Source organism: Hylobates moloch, unplaced genomic scaffold, assembly GCF_009828535.3.
Source record: "Hylobates moloch isolate HMO894 unplaced genomic scaffold, HMol_V3 SCAFFOLD_4, whole genome shotgun sequence".
Classification (NCBI taxonomy): Eukaryota; Metazoa; Chordata; class Mammalia; order Primates; family Hylobatidae; genus Hylobates; species Hylobates moloch.
In genome coordinates, this window is record NW_026652279.1 from 37,989,312 (window position 1) to 38,003,837 (window position 14,526).

The 14,526-nt window shown below is 48.6% G+C and overlaps 1 protein-coding gene across 1 annotated transcript in view; it reads left to right on the top strand.

The window, feature by feature from the left end:
• The window catches only part of MYLK (myosin light chain kinase), a 226,436-nt gene that overhangs the window by 107,126 nt on the left and 104,784 nt on the right, over positions 1 to 14,526 (top strand). The window contains exons 10-11 of the mRNA XM_032149992.2: positions 5,596 to 5,730; positions 9,412 to 9,564. Of these exons, the coding sequence (XP_032005883.1) occupies positions 5,596 to 5,730; positions 9,412 to 9,564 (288 nt within the window). The remainder of the gene's footprint in view (positions 1 to 5,595; positions 5,731 to 9,411; positions 9,565 to 14,526) is intronic.

Here is a 14,526-nt window from a genome sequence, read left to right on the forward strand (position 1 = left end):
ACAAAATCACTCAGCGTTTGCTTGTCTGTAAAGTATTTTATTTCTCCTTCACTTATGAAGCTTAGTTTGGCTGGATATGAAATTCTGGGTTGAAAATTCTTTTCTTTAAGAATGTTGAATATCGGCCTCCACTATCTTCTGGCTTGTAGAGTTTCTGCTGAGAGATCAGCTGTTAGTCTGATGGGCTTCCCTTTGTGGGTAACCCAACCTTTCTCTCTGGCCGCCCTTAACATTTTTTCCTTCATTTCAACTTTGGTGAATCTGACAATTATGTGTCTTGGAGTTGCTCTTGTCGAGGAGTATCTTTGTGGCGTTCTCTGTATTTCCTGAATCTGAATGTTGGCCTGCCTTGCTAGATTGGGGAAGTTCTCCTGGATAATATCTTGCAGAGTGTTTTCCAACTTGGTTCCATTCTCCCTGTCATTTTCAGGTACACCAATCAGATGTAGGTTTGGTCTTTTCACATAGTCCCAAATTTCTTGGAGGCTTTGTTCATTTCTTTTTATTCTTTTTTCTCTAAACTTCCCTTCTCGCTTCATTTCATTCATTTCATCTTCCATCAGCGATACCCTTTCTTCCAGTTGATCGCATCTGCTACCAAGGCTTCTGCAATCTTCGCGTAGTTCTCGATACTTAGCTTTCAGCTCCATCAGCTCCTTTAAGCCCTTCTCTCCATTGGTTATTCTAGTTATCCATTCTTCTATTTTTTTTTCAAAGTTTTTAACTTCTTTGCTATTGTTTTGAATTTCCTCCCATAGCTCGGAGTAGTTTGATTGTCTGAAGCCTTCTTCTCTCAACTCGTCAAAGTCATCCTCTGTCCAGCTTTATTCTGTTGCTGGTGAGGAACTGCATTCCTTTGGAGGAGGAGAGGTGCTCTGCTTTTTAGAGTTTCCAGTTTTTCTGCTCTGTTTTTTCCCCATCTTTGTGGTTTTATCTACTTTTGGTCTTTGATGATGGTGATGTACAGATGGGTTTTTGGTGTGGATATCCTTTCTGTTTGTTAGTTTTCCTTCTACCAGACAGGACCCTCAGCTGCAGATCTGTTGGAGTTTACTAGAGGTCCACTCCAGACCCTGTTTGGCTGGGTGTCAGCAGCGGTGCTGCAGAACAGCGGATTTTCGTGAGACCACAAATTCAGCTGTTTGATAGTTCCTCTGGAAGTTTTGTCTCAGAGGAGTACCTGGCCGAGTGAGGTGTCAGTCTGTCCCTACTGGGGGGTGCCTCCCAGCTAGGCTGCTCAGGGGTGAGGGACCCACTTTAGGAGGCAGTCTGTCTGTTCTCAGATCTCCAGCTGCGTGCTGGGAGAACCACTACTCTCTTCAAAGCTGTCAGTCAGACAGGGACATTTAAGTCTGCAGAGGTTCCTGCTGAATTTTTGTTTGTCTGTGCTCTGCCCCCAGAGGTGGAGCCTACAAAGGCAGGCAGGCCTCCTTGAGCTGTGGTGGGCTCCACCCAGTTTGAGCTTCCTGGCTGCTTTGTTTACCTAAGCAAGCCTGGTCAATGGTGGGCGCCCCTCCCCCAGCCTCGCTGCCGCCTTGCAGCTTGATCTCAGACTGCTGTGCTAGCAATCAGCAAGACTCCGTGGGTATAGGACCCTCCGAGCCAGGTGCGGGACACAATCTCCTAGTGTGCCGTTTTCCAGGCCCGTTGGGAAAGCGCAGTATGAGGGTGGGACTGACCCGATTTTCCAGGTGCCGTCTGTTACCCCTTTCTTTGACTAGGAAAGAGAACTCCCTGACCCCTTGCGCTTCCCGAGTGAGGCAATGCCTCGCCCTGCTTCTGCTTGCGCACAGTGCGCTTCACCGACTGTCCTGCACCGTTTGGCACTCCCTAGTGAGATGAAACCGGTACCTCAAACAGAAATGCAGAAATCACCTGTCTTCTGTGTCGCTCAGGCTGGGAGCTGTAGACTGGAGCTGTTCCTATTCGGCCATCTTGGCTCCACCCCCAATTTTGTTTATTTTTGTAGATAAAAGGTCTCACTATGTTGCCCAGGCTGGACTTCAACTCCTTGCTCAAACAGTCCTCCCACTTTTGCCTCCTAAAGTGCTGGGTTTACAGGCATGAGCTACCACACCCAGACTGACTGCAATTTTGATTTGCATTTCTCTGATGACTAGTGATTTTGAGCATCATTTCATATACTTAGTGGACATTTGTATATCTCCTTCGGAGAAATGCCTATTCAGATACTTTACCCATGTTTTAATTGCATCATTTACTTTTTTATTGTTGAGTTGCAAGAGTTCTTTACGTATTCTGGATACAAGTCATTTACCAGATATGATTTACAATAATCCTCTCCCATTCTGTAAAGGCTGGATTATTTGTCATGTGTGGCCACAGAAGTCCCTGCTTAGTTAGTTTAGTGATCAGCTAATTGATTGGATGGAGAGTTCCTTAAATGCCTTGAACTAATACTTTTCCCAGCCTTTGCCAAGGGGCTCTGGGTGTGTGTTACGCCCATCTTCAGTGCTCTGGCCAGCAGTTTACAGCTCTGCTTTAGCCTTTACTTTCTGCGTGCACCAAAGCTCCGAGTCAGCCAAAGGTGAGACAGTAGGGCCTTCTTACATCTTTCCTGGGCGGGCTCACAGCCCTGCACATCCATGTGGGCTTCTCAGTTCTCAGGAATCTGTCAGAGCTTTTAAAAGTCCTGGACATCTCATTCCCCAGTTTTTCCTTTTAAGCCTTTTGGTCAGACTCTTGTTAGCCCTGAGTGATATTGCTGTCTCAAGTAGCTGTAATATTAAACAATTGCTACTGATTGATTTTAACAAACATCCTGGAGACAGGGCCATCCACACAGAGTAAACTTTGAGTCGGGTTAAATAAAGACAACCCTGAAAATGGAATTGTTGAAGGAGCTGCCAGACAGGGCAAATAGTGACCATTCTCTTACGGATGGGGTTTTTCAGGAGCTCTGAACCCATCCTGCCCCTTGCTAAGTGGCTGATTTTCACAAGTACCATAGGTACTGTTGGTTTTCAGAGTTACCCCAGAGCTGGGGCAAGGGGCACAAGAGTGAAAAAGCACATAGCTTGCTGTTCTTACCAAGATTCAGCTATGTTTTGTTGTTGTTGTTGTTGTTGTTGTTTGTTGTTTGGGAGGGTGGAGGGGCAGGGTATTGTTGTTTGGGGTTTTTTGTTGTTGTTTATTGTTTTTACTTTTTAGAGACAGAGTCTCGCTCTGTCACCCAGACTGGAGTGCAGTGGCGTGATCATAGCTTGCTACAGCCTCAAACTCTTGGGCTCAAGCAATCCTCCTGCCTCAGCCTACTAAGTGAGACTACAGGCACATGCCATCATGCCTGGCTCATATTTTAATTTTATTTTTTTGGTAGAGACAAGAGTCTTGCTATGTTTCCCAGGCTGGTTTCAAACTTCTGGCTCAAGCAATCCTTCTGCCTTGGCCTCCCAAAGTGCTGAGATTAAAGATGTGAGCAACCACTCCTGGATGTTTGTTTGTTTTTATTGAATGCTCCTCAGAATGTTGCAAGCCTGTGGTTAATTTCTGGCATTCTGAAACCATTGCTTTTGACTCTTTTTGCCAGTATTGTTGTTGCTTTTATGGAGGAGTAGATCTTCAGAGGTCTTTACTTTGCCATTCCACATCCTATCTTCTTGATGAAGACACTCGCTTTTCTAAAACTTCTCCAGTTCCTAAACATCCTAGCTAATTCTTAGCAGATGAGTTTACCATGAAGCAGGTCATCTGATGGGTGTTCTTTTAGCTCCTCCTACATACTTCTCTCTTTCTGTTTTCCTATACTACAGAATACCTGTCTGTTTCCCTTCCCAAGACTTCTCTTTCTGTCCCTTCCCATCTTCACAAGGATCTGATCTAACAATGATTTACTCTCCCACCACTTCTTCAATCTTTCCCCTTCCTTTACTGAGAGACCTCTTTTTTCTCCCTACAAGCATGCTCTAGTTGTCCCTATGCTGACAAAGGAAAGAAAATCTTCCTTCCGCTTGAGAGCCCCTTGAGCTCCTACTCTATCCCTCCACTCTCTTTCATCCCTTGGCTATATTTGCCGCAAGTAGAGTCTCTGTGCACAGCTTCTACTTGATAATAACAGCTAACACTCACTGAGGATGTGCTATGCTGGGTTTTGTGCTAAATGCTCTACCTGAATTGTTTCATTTAGTTACCCCAACAATCTTACAAGAAAATCATACCCATTTTCTAGATGAGAATACTGATCTTTAGTAAGGTTAAATGACTTGTCCAAGTTCACGTGCCTTGTAAAAGAGAGCGTATTTCTAACCCAAACTGACCTGGCATGAAAGCCTATATCCTTTTTGGTAACTCCCAAAGGCACTTCTCTAATGAGGGAGTTCAACACTGGCCAAGGGAAGGGATGGAGAGGGTGCCTCCCCACACCCTCCGGGTGGTCTGTCTGACCCTTCCTCAGTGCCAGGCCTGTCCAGGTACACCATCACTCTGTCTTGTCACTGCCCTCCCATCGCCTACCCTCCCCTAGGATCTGGAGGAGAAAGTGCAGCTGTACAGTCAGAGCTGGCTGTAAAACTTGGCTTCAGCATCGAGTTCAACTATGGGAAATTAGTAACCTCGTCTATAAAATGAACTCAAGAGAACAACCTCATAGCATTGTCACAATCACATCTGGAAAAGTACCTGGCACATAGTAGGCCCTCAAATCTTATTAGCTTTCCTTGCCCATAAACCCCTGCGGTATAATATGACATTTCCTCTCCTCTCTGTATTGAATAGGCTCTTGAAAAGTACCAGTGATATATCTTCTAAGCACCAAATCCAGTTCCACCTTTTCTCAGCTATCAGCCACCTTGACACATGTACAGCATGTTCTGTTTGTCGTAGAAGAGATTATCCCTATTGCTCTCAATTAAGGTCCCCAAACTAGAAAATGTCCCCTAATTCACTGATGTAGAAGGCTTTTGGAAAGTTCAGCTCAGCAGTTCTCAACCAGAATGTGCATTCAAACCACACAAGGGCATCGTTACTGCATATTCCCAGGTCCCCGGCAGTTCTGAGCCCTTGACCTAGAATGGGGTTCAAACTGTGCTTAGAAAACTGGAGCACATGTGAGTCCTATGATTCAGTTCTGGAATTGGAAAAAAATCATTGTAATAATTTAAAATTGAAATGTCCTCACCTGTGAGCCTGTGGCTTATACAAGTAAAAAGATATTCACAAGATTGTATAATCACTGATGGGACACATTAAAGAAGATAAGAGACACTAGAAAGTAGAGTAGGACCAACAAGCAGGAAGGAGCTCTCCGGAGGCTCGAGGGCAGCAAAAGCCAAGGCAAAACAGGAGGCACCTAGGTCACAGAGGAGAGAAGGCAGGTCCAGGTTCTAAGCACCCCAGGGCTAGGGTGTTTTGTGACTGTGAAAAAGCCCCTGTGGGTGACTCTGCTTCAGGCTCCAGGTCCCTACATCACTGGTGCTGCCTGTTTCTTAAGCGTGAAGAGAGATAAGGCAAAGGCAGGCTGCCGAGGGTACCCAGGTGTCCAGGACAATGAGGCGTGCCTGGGAGGCTGGGGTGACTGCAGGCATCACCAGAGCGGGCAAGTTGTGATCTGAGCTGACCTGTCCTTTTCCCTCACAGGGCTTGCTGTGATGGAGGTGGCCCCCTGCTTCTCCAGTGTCCTGAAGGACTGCACTGTCATTGAGGGCCAGGATTTTGTGCTGCAGTGCTCCGTACGGGGGACCCCAGTGCCCCAGATCACTTGGCTGCTGAATGGTGAGTTCCCCCTGCCCCAGCTCTCTGCTCCCATCCCCTGGGCCCTTTGGCGCTGCCTGAATTCTCACTTATCCCTCTGAGCCATATATGCCTTGGACATCCCGGAGGTATGAGAAGGAAGCATGGGACACAGAGAGAGCACGGGCACTGGGATCCTGCTCCTGACTGGCTGAGCAAGTTACTACTCCTGTCTGAGCCTTGAGTTCTCTATCTACATGGCGGGAATCATGCTGCCTATCTGCAGGGTGGTGGCTGTGAAATTAAATTAGATCATTTCTATAAATTGGTTAATGAGATGCCTGACACATAGGGGCATGAGCAGTTGGATTTATTTTCAAATGGCCAAACTCATAATAGGCCCTCAATTAATGTTTGTTGAGTCAATAAATGAACAAATAAATTAATAAACGAATGAACCACTCTCAGTCGCTTGAGGGATCTCACCTTTTATTTAGTGGCAGGTGGTTCTGGGACTCACAGATCAGTTATTCTTTTTAAATTGATAGTCCTATAGAGACTCGCCAACTCTCTTTTTGTCGAGTAAGTTCCTTTAAAAAATTATTTGCCGTATATTATCACCCTTTTCTTTTTAAAGGACCATTTAATTTCAACAGTGTGGGAGAACTCTGTCTTTAAAAGACTGAGAACTGTCCATTAAACTGATAAGATGGAGCAGGGACTACTGTTGGGATCCCCAGGGAGGGCGAAAGAGCACCTGCTGAGAGTCAGGAGACACAGGCTCTCGTCCTTCTCCACCGCCGAGTGGTTGAGTGACCTTGGACACTTCACTCCTCGGGGTACCGGCTTCTTTATCTATGAGAAGATAAGGTGGAAAAGAAGGTTTGGGATCTCAGCTCACTCTCACACCTAATAGAATAGGCTCCTTAAGACAGCAGTTGGCTGGGCGCAGTGGCTCACGCCTGTAATCCGCACTTTGGGAGTCTGAGGTGGGTGGATCACCTGAGGTCAGGAGTTCGAGACCAGCCTGGCCAACATGATGAAACCCCATGTCTACTAAAAATACAAAACTTAGCTGGACATGGTGCCAGGTGCCTGTAATCCCGGCTACTCCGGAGGCTGAGGCAGGAGAATCGCTTGAACCCAGGAGCCAGAGGTTGCAGTGAGCAGAGATTGCGACATTGCACTCCAGCCTGGGCGACAAGAGCAAAACTCCATAAATAAATAAATAAATAAATAAATAAATAAATAAATAAATAAATAAATAAATAAATAAATAAAAGAGAGAGCAAGTGAGCAAGCAGTGCCCCAACACTTATGCACCAAATAGTCCCCAGTTGTTTCTGCGTCATTGATGTATTGCCTGTGAACCTTCCTTGTTGGTGTAGTTTGCTCAGGCTTTGCTAGAAGCTGTCTTTAGTGAGTGAGAGGAAGTGCCATCTAGTCTTCCTACATGCAATGTTCTTGGGTAGGTAAGTGAGAATTGAGGCCTGCCTTCCCTCCCAGCCGTCAGCAAAGGACGGAAGTCCTATTGGATCCAGTGATTGACTTCAAGGAGGCAGCCTCCTTGTGGCTGGAACGCAATATGGGCATTAAGGACTAATAACGGAGTCTAGACTAAGTATCAACAAACATTTTCTATAAAGGGCCAGGTAGTAGCTATTTTCAGCTTTTCAGGCCATACAGCCTCTTTAACAACTCTCAACTCTGCTGTTGTGGTATAAAAACAGCCATAGAAGGCTGGGCGCAGTGGCTCACTCCTGTAATCCCAGCACTCTGGGAGGCCAAGGCAGGCGGATTGCCTGAGCTCAGGAGTTCAAGACCAGCCTGGCCAACACGGCGAAACTCTCTACAAAAAAAAAAAAAAAATAGCAAAACTTAGCCAGGCTTAGCAAAACTTAGCCGCTCCACTCCAACCTGGGTAATAAGAGTGAGACCCTGTCTCAAAAAATAAAAGAATAGACAGTACATAAGCCATAGACAATACGTGAAAGAATGAGTGTGGCTATGTTACAGTAAAACTTTATGGATACTGAAATGTGAATTTCGCATAATTTTTACATGTCATGAAATATATTACCTTTATTTTTTTCGGCCATTTAAAATATGTAAAAACTATTCTTAGCTTGCAGGCGCTACAAAAACAAGCTGCAGTTAGGATTCTGCCCAGGAGCCATAGCTTGCTGTCTCCTAGTTTATGCATCACTCAAGACCGTGTTTTCTCAGTGACTCTTAGCGTTTCCACACCCGTTCCACTAGAGGGCGATCATGCTCAGGTTGGGTTTCCTTGGCTGCTAACTCTGGTTTAACCCAGCCTCCGAGCTGGGAGAGCCTAATGTCTCCCAATTCTGATGTGCCCTGAGCCAACAGCTCCGTTCTGGGGCCTCCATCCCATCCCGTGTTTGTGGGGCCACAGTGAGTTACGTTCCAGTTAAAGGAGAGCTCTCAAAAGGCTTGTCAGCACATGTTTGGACAGAAGAGACACATTGGCGGCAGTCAGGGAATACACTGATATTGTCAAGGAAGAGAGGTTTGGAGGGTACCCTTGTGACAAAAACTGAAAACAAAGAGCAGTGCTCACTTCTCTCAGTGGCAGGATCCAGGCCCCTGCCTTTCCCAGCCCTTGGCCCCACTTTTATGAAATGCAATAGGTTGAGAGGAATCTTTCCCTCTGGTCCTATGGTGTGCTTGCCAGTCTCTTTGCCAAACTGTCATGGAGACATGAAGTGTTGCTATGTGCAGAAGAAAACACTGCATTGCAGGGAGACAACTTCTTTGTGTACTTTCTCCCTCCCCCACTGGCCACCCCCGATTTTATGAAGTGCAAACCAGGACCCTGGGGCCTGGCAAGGGAAGAAACTGACAGTTGCTTCCTATATGGCAGCTGGACACATTCCTGCTCCGAGGCCAGACTCTTCAGTAATGAGATTTTTTTTTTCCTGGAAATGAAAAGTCACATCCCAGAATGATAAACTCCCAGGAACATAGAGCATTCAGGAAACCACTGAAGCTCATTGCATGCATTCCTGTCTCCATACAGGACTTTATGTGACCTGGAACATGTCACATGGAAGGGACTCTGGAAAAAAGGAGCCGAGTCATTCTTAGTTCCCTATGTTTACCTTTGCGAACCCTAAAATACATCTAATTGCATAGAAGAAACGCACCTAACTGCAACATTGGGTAGGGGATGCAGAATTGCTTTTTGATAAGTATCTACAGTGGAAAATGGAATCATTGTTTCTGGAGACATCTAAGTGGAGCTAGGCACCCCATGTTCAGCCCAGGAAAGCTCTGTTTTGCCTGAGGCTGGGCTATGGGCCAGATGACCCTGTAAGATTCTCTCCAGGCTCAGAATTCTGTGAAGTTGAGGATGTGAATTTGGAGACTGTTTAACACAGAATGCCCAAAACTCTGTCCCTTTCCCTCCTGCATTTTTAATTCCTCCAGATTCTCCCTCCCCCATCCCTCTAGGCCCCGTCTTCCTCCTCCACCACAAAATTACTCCCTTTCCTTCGTCTCCTTAGCCCCTGGCTCTTTCTGCAGCCCATAAGCCTCTGTCCAGCTGGCTGGAGATGTGCATGGTACATCATTAGCCCTCAATGGATCTGAGCAAGCATGACAAGCCTCAGCGTCGTGACAGCAGCAGCCCTGCTGAGGACAGGGCTCCCATCCCTACTGCCAGTGCTGCCTGGCCTGAGCTTTCCTGTGCTTCCTCCACAGGGCAGCCCATCCAGTATGCTCGCTCCACCTGTGAGGCCGGCGTGGCTGAGCTCCATATCCAGGATGCCCTGCCGGAGGACCATGGCACCTACACCTGCCTGGCTGAGAATGCCTTGGGGCAGGTGTCCTGCAGCGCCCGGGTCACCGTCCGTGGTAGGAGCCTCTGGGCACCTGGGTAGAAGCACCTTTCCTGCAGACACTTCTGCTTTGGAGGAAGGGCATATTTGTAGAAAATGGTATCATGAGTGACAATCCAGGGAGCAGAGGTGCACATGGCACTACTCCACACCATTGGCAGCGGCAGGTGCTGTGACAGAGGAGTGGCTGCTGCAACCTCTTAGAGACAGAGGAGAGGGTCCTTAAAAAGTGCTGCACCTGCAGGTAGGAAGTGAGGGAGATGACCTCCAGGAGTTCACAGCGACAAGGGTCTGCCATCAGAGGTGGCCTTTTCCTCATCCCCTCACTCCACTGGGGCCATGGAAAGATATGGGGGAAAGAGATGAGGGCTCCCTTAGCTCCAGAAGCTCCAGATCTGGTCAGAAGAAAACCTCACACACTACAAAAAGACTTGGGAGAGCACTCACATATTCCCTGAGCAGTCAGTGGCCTCACCAGTGACCCCTTACATGCTGGGGGACCCTGGGTCACAGTGTGCATATTGAGGCTTCCAGAGGGTCACAGGTTGTCCCCTTTCTGCCCCCCTTCTACTCACGGGCCCAGGCTTGTTTTTACACATCAGCAGCCTGGTCTCCAGTAATCTGATTATCATGGTCATCCATTCATCAGCCAAGCACTTAGTCCCCAGGAACTGCAGGGAGCCACAGACTTAAGACAGATCTGTCTGGGCTGTGGTATCAGCAGGCCTGGTGACAGTTCCCACGGAAGTGCTTCTCGGGTCCAGGGCTTTCAGGTAAGCCTGATCCCACCCTCACCCTGAGCCTATGCCGCCCGCTCCTGTGCATGACTGGGTCCTCTGGTGCTAGCACTGAGTGCAGTGTGACTGGTCTCCCATCAGACAAGCAGGAGAATACATCTCTCCATTCCCCAGGGCTCAGGCCTGTCAGGAACCCCTCCGTATTGTATGAGTAGCCACTGTCCGGGAGGCTGCAGGAGGAAGTTTCGCAGAAAAGGAAAGGGGAAGAAACATTTGTGGCTTACTGTGTTAAATACTTTCACCTCACCCGTATTCTCTCACTGAGACCTCAGTAGCCTAGGGGACAAGGATGCTGTCCTGATTTCAGACAGAAGGCTCTGAAGTCTCAGGAAGTGAATGTAACTTGCCTACGTGCATCATGTTAGTCTGCAAAGCTGGACCCTGGAGCCCACAGCCTGTGACTTTCAAGTCTGCTCTCATTCTTATGCCCTGACCTTTTTCAGAGGGCACGTCCCCTGGCCCAAAGGGGAAGACTGGCCACTGTGAGCTGGACAATGTCGGTCCCTTAGGGATGAAGGAACTGCCACTGATGGAGAATGTGGCCGACGCTGGCTCCGTGAAGCTCTCTGCCAGGAGTGAGCACGAGAAACTGGTCCACCCCTTCCTTCCAGGAAACCCACCACACTGGGCTCAGAGCCCAGCTCTGGCCTCTGGGAATTTGCCAGCCAGATTCTGGTTTACAAACTTACTCATTTATCCTCATAGTTCTAACTTCATGACTCCCTGGGAGCCAGGTGGGGAGCTCAGGAAATTGTGATAATGAGACTTCAGAGGAAACCTGAACTGCTCAGAGCCTTGTCTCTGAGGGCCAGGGAGCAGGACTCACCTGGGGGCTCTTCTTGGAGGCCAGCGTGGCCAACCCCAGAGTCGAGTAAGGGGCAGCAAGAGTCAGAATACTACACGTAGGGCCGCGTGGCTCAGCCCACTGTTTTCCGATACTCCCTCCACAGCTGCAGCCAAGCACTAATCCAATGTCTGTCCTGGCTTGCCTGTGCTTAGATTGGATTAGAGTGACCCAGCTGAGCCAATAGTACCTCGGAGGTGGGAGTCCCAGGCAAAGGATCAAGAACTCTTTAGGGCCATCCTCCTGACGCCCGGGCCTGTGGGGGCTGGGGCCTGAAGGATCACCACCCATCCGAAAAAAAAAAAAGGCACAGAGAGGTCCCAGGCAAAAACTCTGCCAAGGAAGTTTGGATTTGCTCTGAGAAGAGGCCTGTGTGAGAGAACCCCCTCCCAGTGCAGGGGATGTACTGGGCTGTAAAGACCGGACAGGCTCAGATACCATAAATGGTCAACAAGGCTGAGGACGCAGCCGCACGCTCAGGCCCAGCAGCGTTTGGGCTCTCTCAGCACAGGCTTGGAGCAGGGTGAGCCTGGCACAGCGACACCCCCTGGCACAGCGACACCCCCTGGCACGGTGCCCTGAGACACTCAGGAGGTTCGGGGCTGCTCCCTGCACTGTCCTCCGCCGTGGAGTTTTTCTGACTTGATTGGCAGCCCCGTTGGCTCTGGGTCCTTGGGGGACAGCATGGGTTGGGGGAGATGATCACAGTGGAGGTGTTTGTTCCCTCCTGCACTGATGGCTGCTTCACCTCTCCCTTAGCTGCCCAGGACCAGCCCTCTCTTGCCCTTAGTGTGGCACTGGGCCACGGTGGGGAGCACGGATGTGGAGCCAGTGGCCTGGGTGTGAGTCCTGCTCTGCCACCTACTAGCCCTGCAGCCTGGCGTTAGTTAGCATTCCAGACCTCACCTTCCTCTTGTGTGAAATGGAGATGCTGACAGTCGCGGAACTGTGAGGATTAAGTGAATGAATGAGCAAAGTATCCCCAGAGCATAGGATAGCACATACCCTCCATAGGTATGTGCTGTGATTATGATTGTCCAGCAGAGCCCACCTTTAAACAAGATACAATCCTTACAAATGCCAAGACTGAGAAGGGGTTTTCCCAAAGGATCCACTTTGCTACAGTATTGTTTGTTTGTTTGGCCATCAGAGAATCAGAGGAGGGAGGTGTCCAGCCAGACACAAGCCATAGATACACGCGCCTGCTTCCAAGGGCTCTGGCCACAAGGTGGCGCCATGCAGCAACGCGTGTCCCTCCAGTTGTCTTCTCTCGAGGGTGGTTGAGGGGCAGCTCCGCTGGAAGCAAGCTTATTCTAAGAGCTCAGCAGATACTGTGCCAAAGGCCAGAGGCAGGGGCTCTTTCTCACCTCTCGCCTTATGCCGATATTTTGCGATCATCGAGATTGCTGGTGCAGCCCTCAGACACGATTTCTGCGGCCAGCCCTTCATGCTTTCTCTGTCTCTTCTCCTCAGTGACTCTCTTCTTCTCCAAATCCTGGAAACTCCCACAAATGTCACTTTCTCTGGGAAGCCTACCCTAATCACCCCAGAATGCGTTCCCTGAACACCGTGTGCTTCTAGTATTACACTTACTTATCAACAAGTCTTTACTGCACGCCTATATTGATCAGTGCCAGGCATTGTTCTGGGGAAACTGCAGTAGACAGGACAGCTGAGGGCCCTGCCTGCAGGGTGCTTACATTCTGATGGGGATGCCGGTAGCAATCAGCACCTGGCCTCATTTCAAATGCTGGCACGCGCTGTTAAGAACATGAGCAGGTCACAAAGGAGTAATTATAAAGAGAAAAAGCCAGTGAGCGGGTGCGTGAATCGGGGAGGGTGAGAGGGTGCATCTTTAGTGCTGTGAGGAAGCCTCAGAGGTGTCCATGGCCTGGGGAAAGAGAGCTCCAGGCGGGCAGCACAGCAAGTGCAAGGCCCTGAGTCAGGAGCAAGGTTGGCCCATTCGAGGAGCAGCAAGACGGCAGCCTCTGTGGCTGCAGCAAAGTAGACGGGGCAGTGTGATAGAAAGTGAGTTCAGAAGGCGGGGGCACACCATGCTGGGCCTCTGGAGGTGAGGAGGAAACAATTTACTCCGTGAAAATTCACTTTCATTTTACTCTACTTGCTTAATTATCTTCCTCTCCAGACTGTAAGCTCCCTGCAGGGAGGGACAACATCGTACTGTGTGTAGAGCCAGGCCTGCCATGGGAGCATGCATTCCCTGAATGGATGAGAGCACAGAGGTTGCCGAACCTCCCCTGCAGTGCAAGGAGGCATTCCCTAGAATTTCTCGCTTTTCTGGGGGCTCAGTGCCCATTAGCGTGTGCAGGAAATCTGCAAATTACCTTCAAGAGTCCCTCAACAGGGCTAGGCGCAGTGGCTCCTTCCTGTAATCCCAGCACTTTGGGAGGCCAAGGCGGGTGGATCACTTTAGTCCAGGAGTTCGAGACTACCTTGGGCAACATGGCGACACACCATCTCCACAACAAACACAAAACTTAGCCGGGTGTGGTGGCCCACGCCTCTAATCCCAGCTACTCAGGAGGCTGAGGCAGGAGGATTGCTTGAGCCTGCGAGGTCGAGACTGCAGTTGCAGTGAGCCGTGATCACACCACTGGACTCCAGCCTGGATGACAGAGCAAGACCCTATCTCAAAAAAAAAAAAAAAAGAGTCCCTCAACAAATATTCCTTCTTTCTCCAATACAGGCTAGGGAAAAAAAATTCCCCAATAGTTAACAAAGCAATGAATGTCTTTCCTCCTGATCCAGGGTGAGTCTAAAAGATGATTAATTCAAATTCCTGCAGAGCCCAGGAAGATCTGAAATACAGTATATATTTCATGGTGTTTGGACTGAGTCATTGCTGGGGGCTTCTTTGGACTAGAATATTTTAAACTTTTTTCCCCCTGGAGTATCTCTGTCAAGGCTAAAATTCTTAAGTGTCTAGATTTATTAATAGCCTGCTAGTTGTGCCCATTTTGACATAGTTTCTCAGCCTAATGGTTTGTTGATTTAACTGAAGGCCTGGTGGGCCTGTTTAAGGCATCTAAGGACATCAAATGTGGCTAAGTTAGAAAGATAAAAAGATGATCTCTAGAATAGATAATAAAATATAACAAGCATATTTATTAGAGTATTTGTTTTGAGGCAGAGCTTCTAATGAAGACAACAGGCATCAGTGAAGTCAGCGTTTGCTTGGCAATGAGCAGAGGCACAGTTTGTTTTCAGATTAATACCAGGCACTCTGCAGGGCAGCCTGGAGCCACCTCCTTTGTCTTCCCTGGTTATGCACAGGTACTTTGGACACTGTACAATCTATCCAGTTAACATAAGGTAT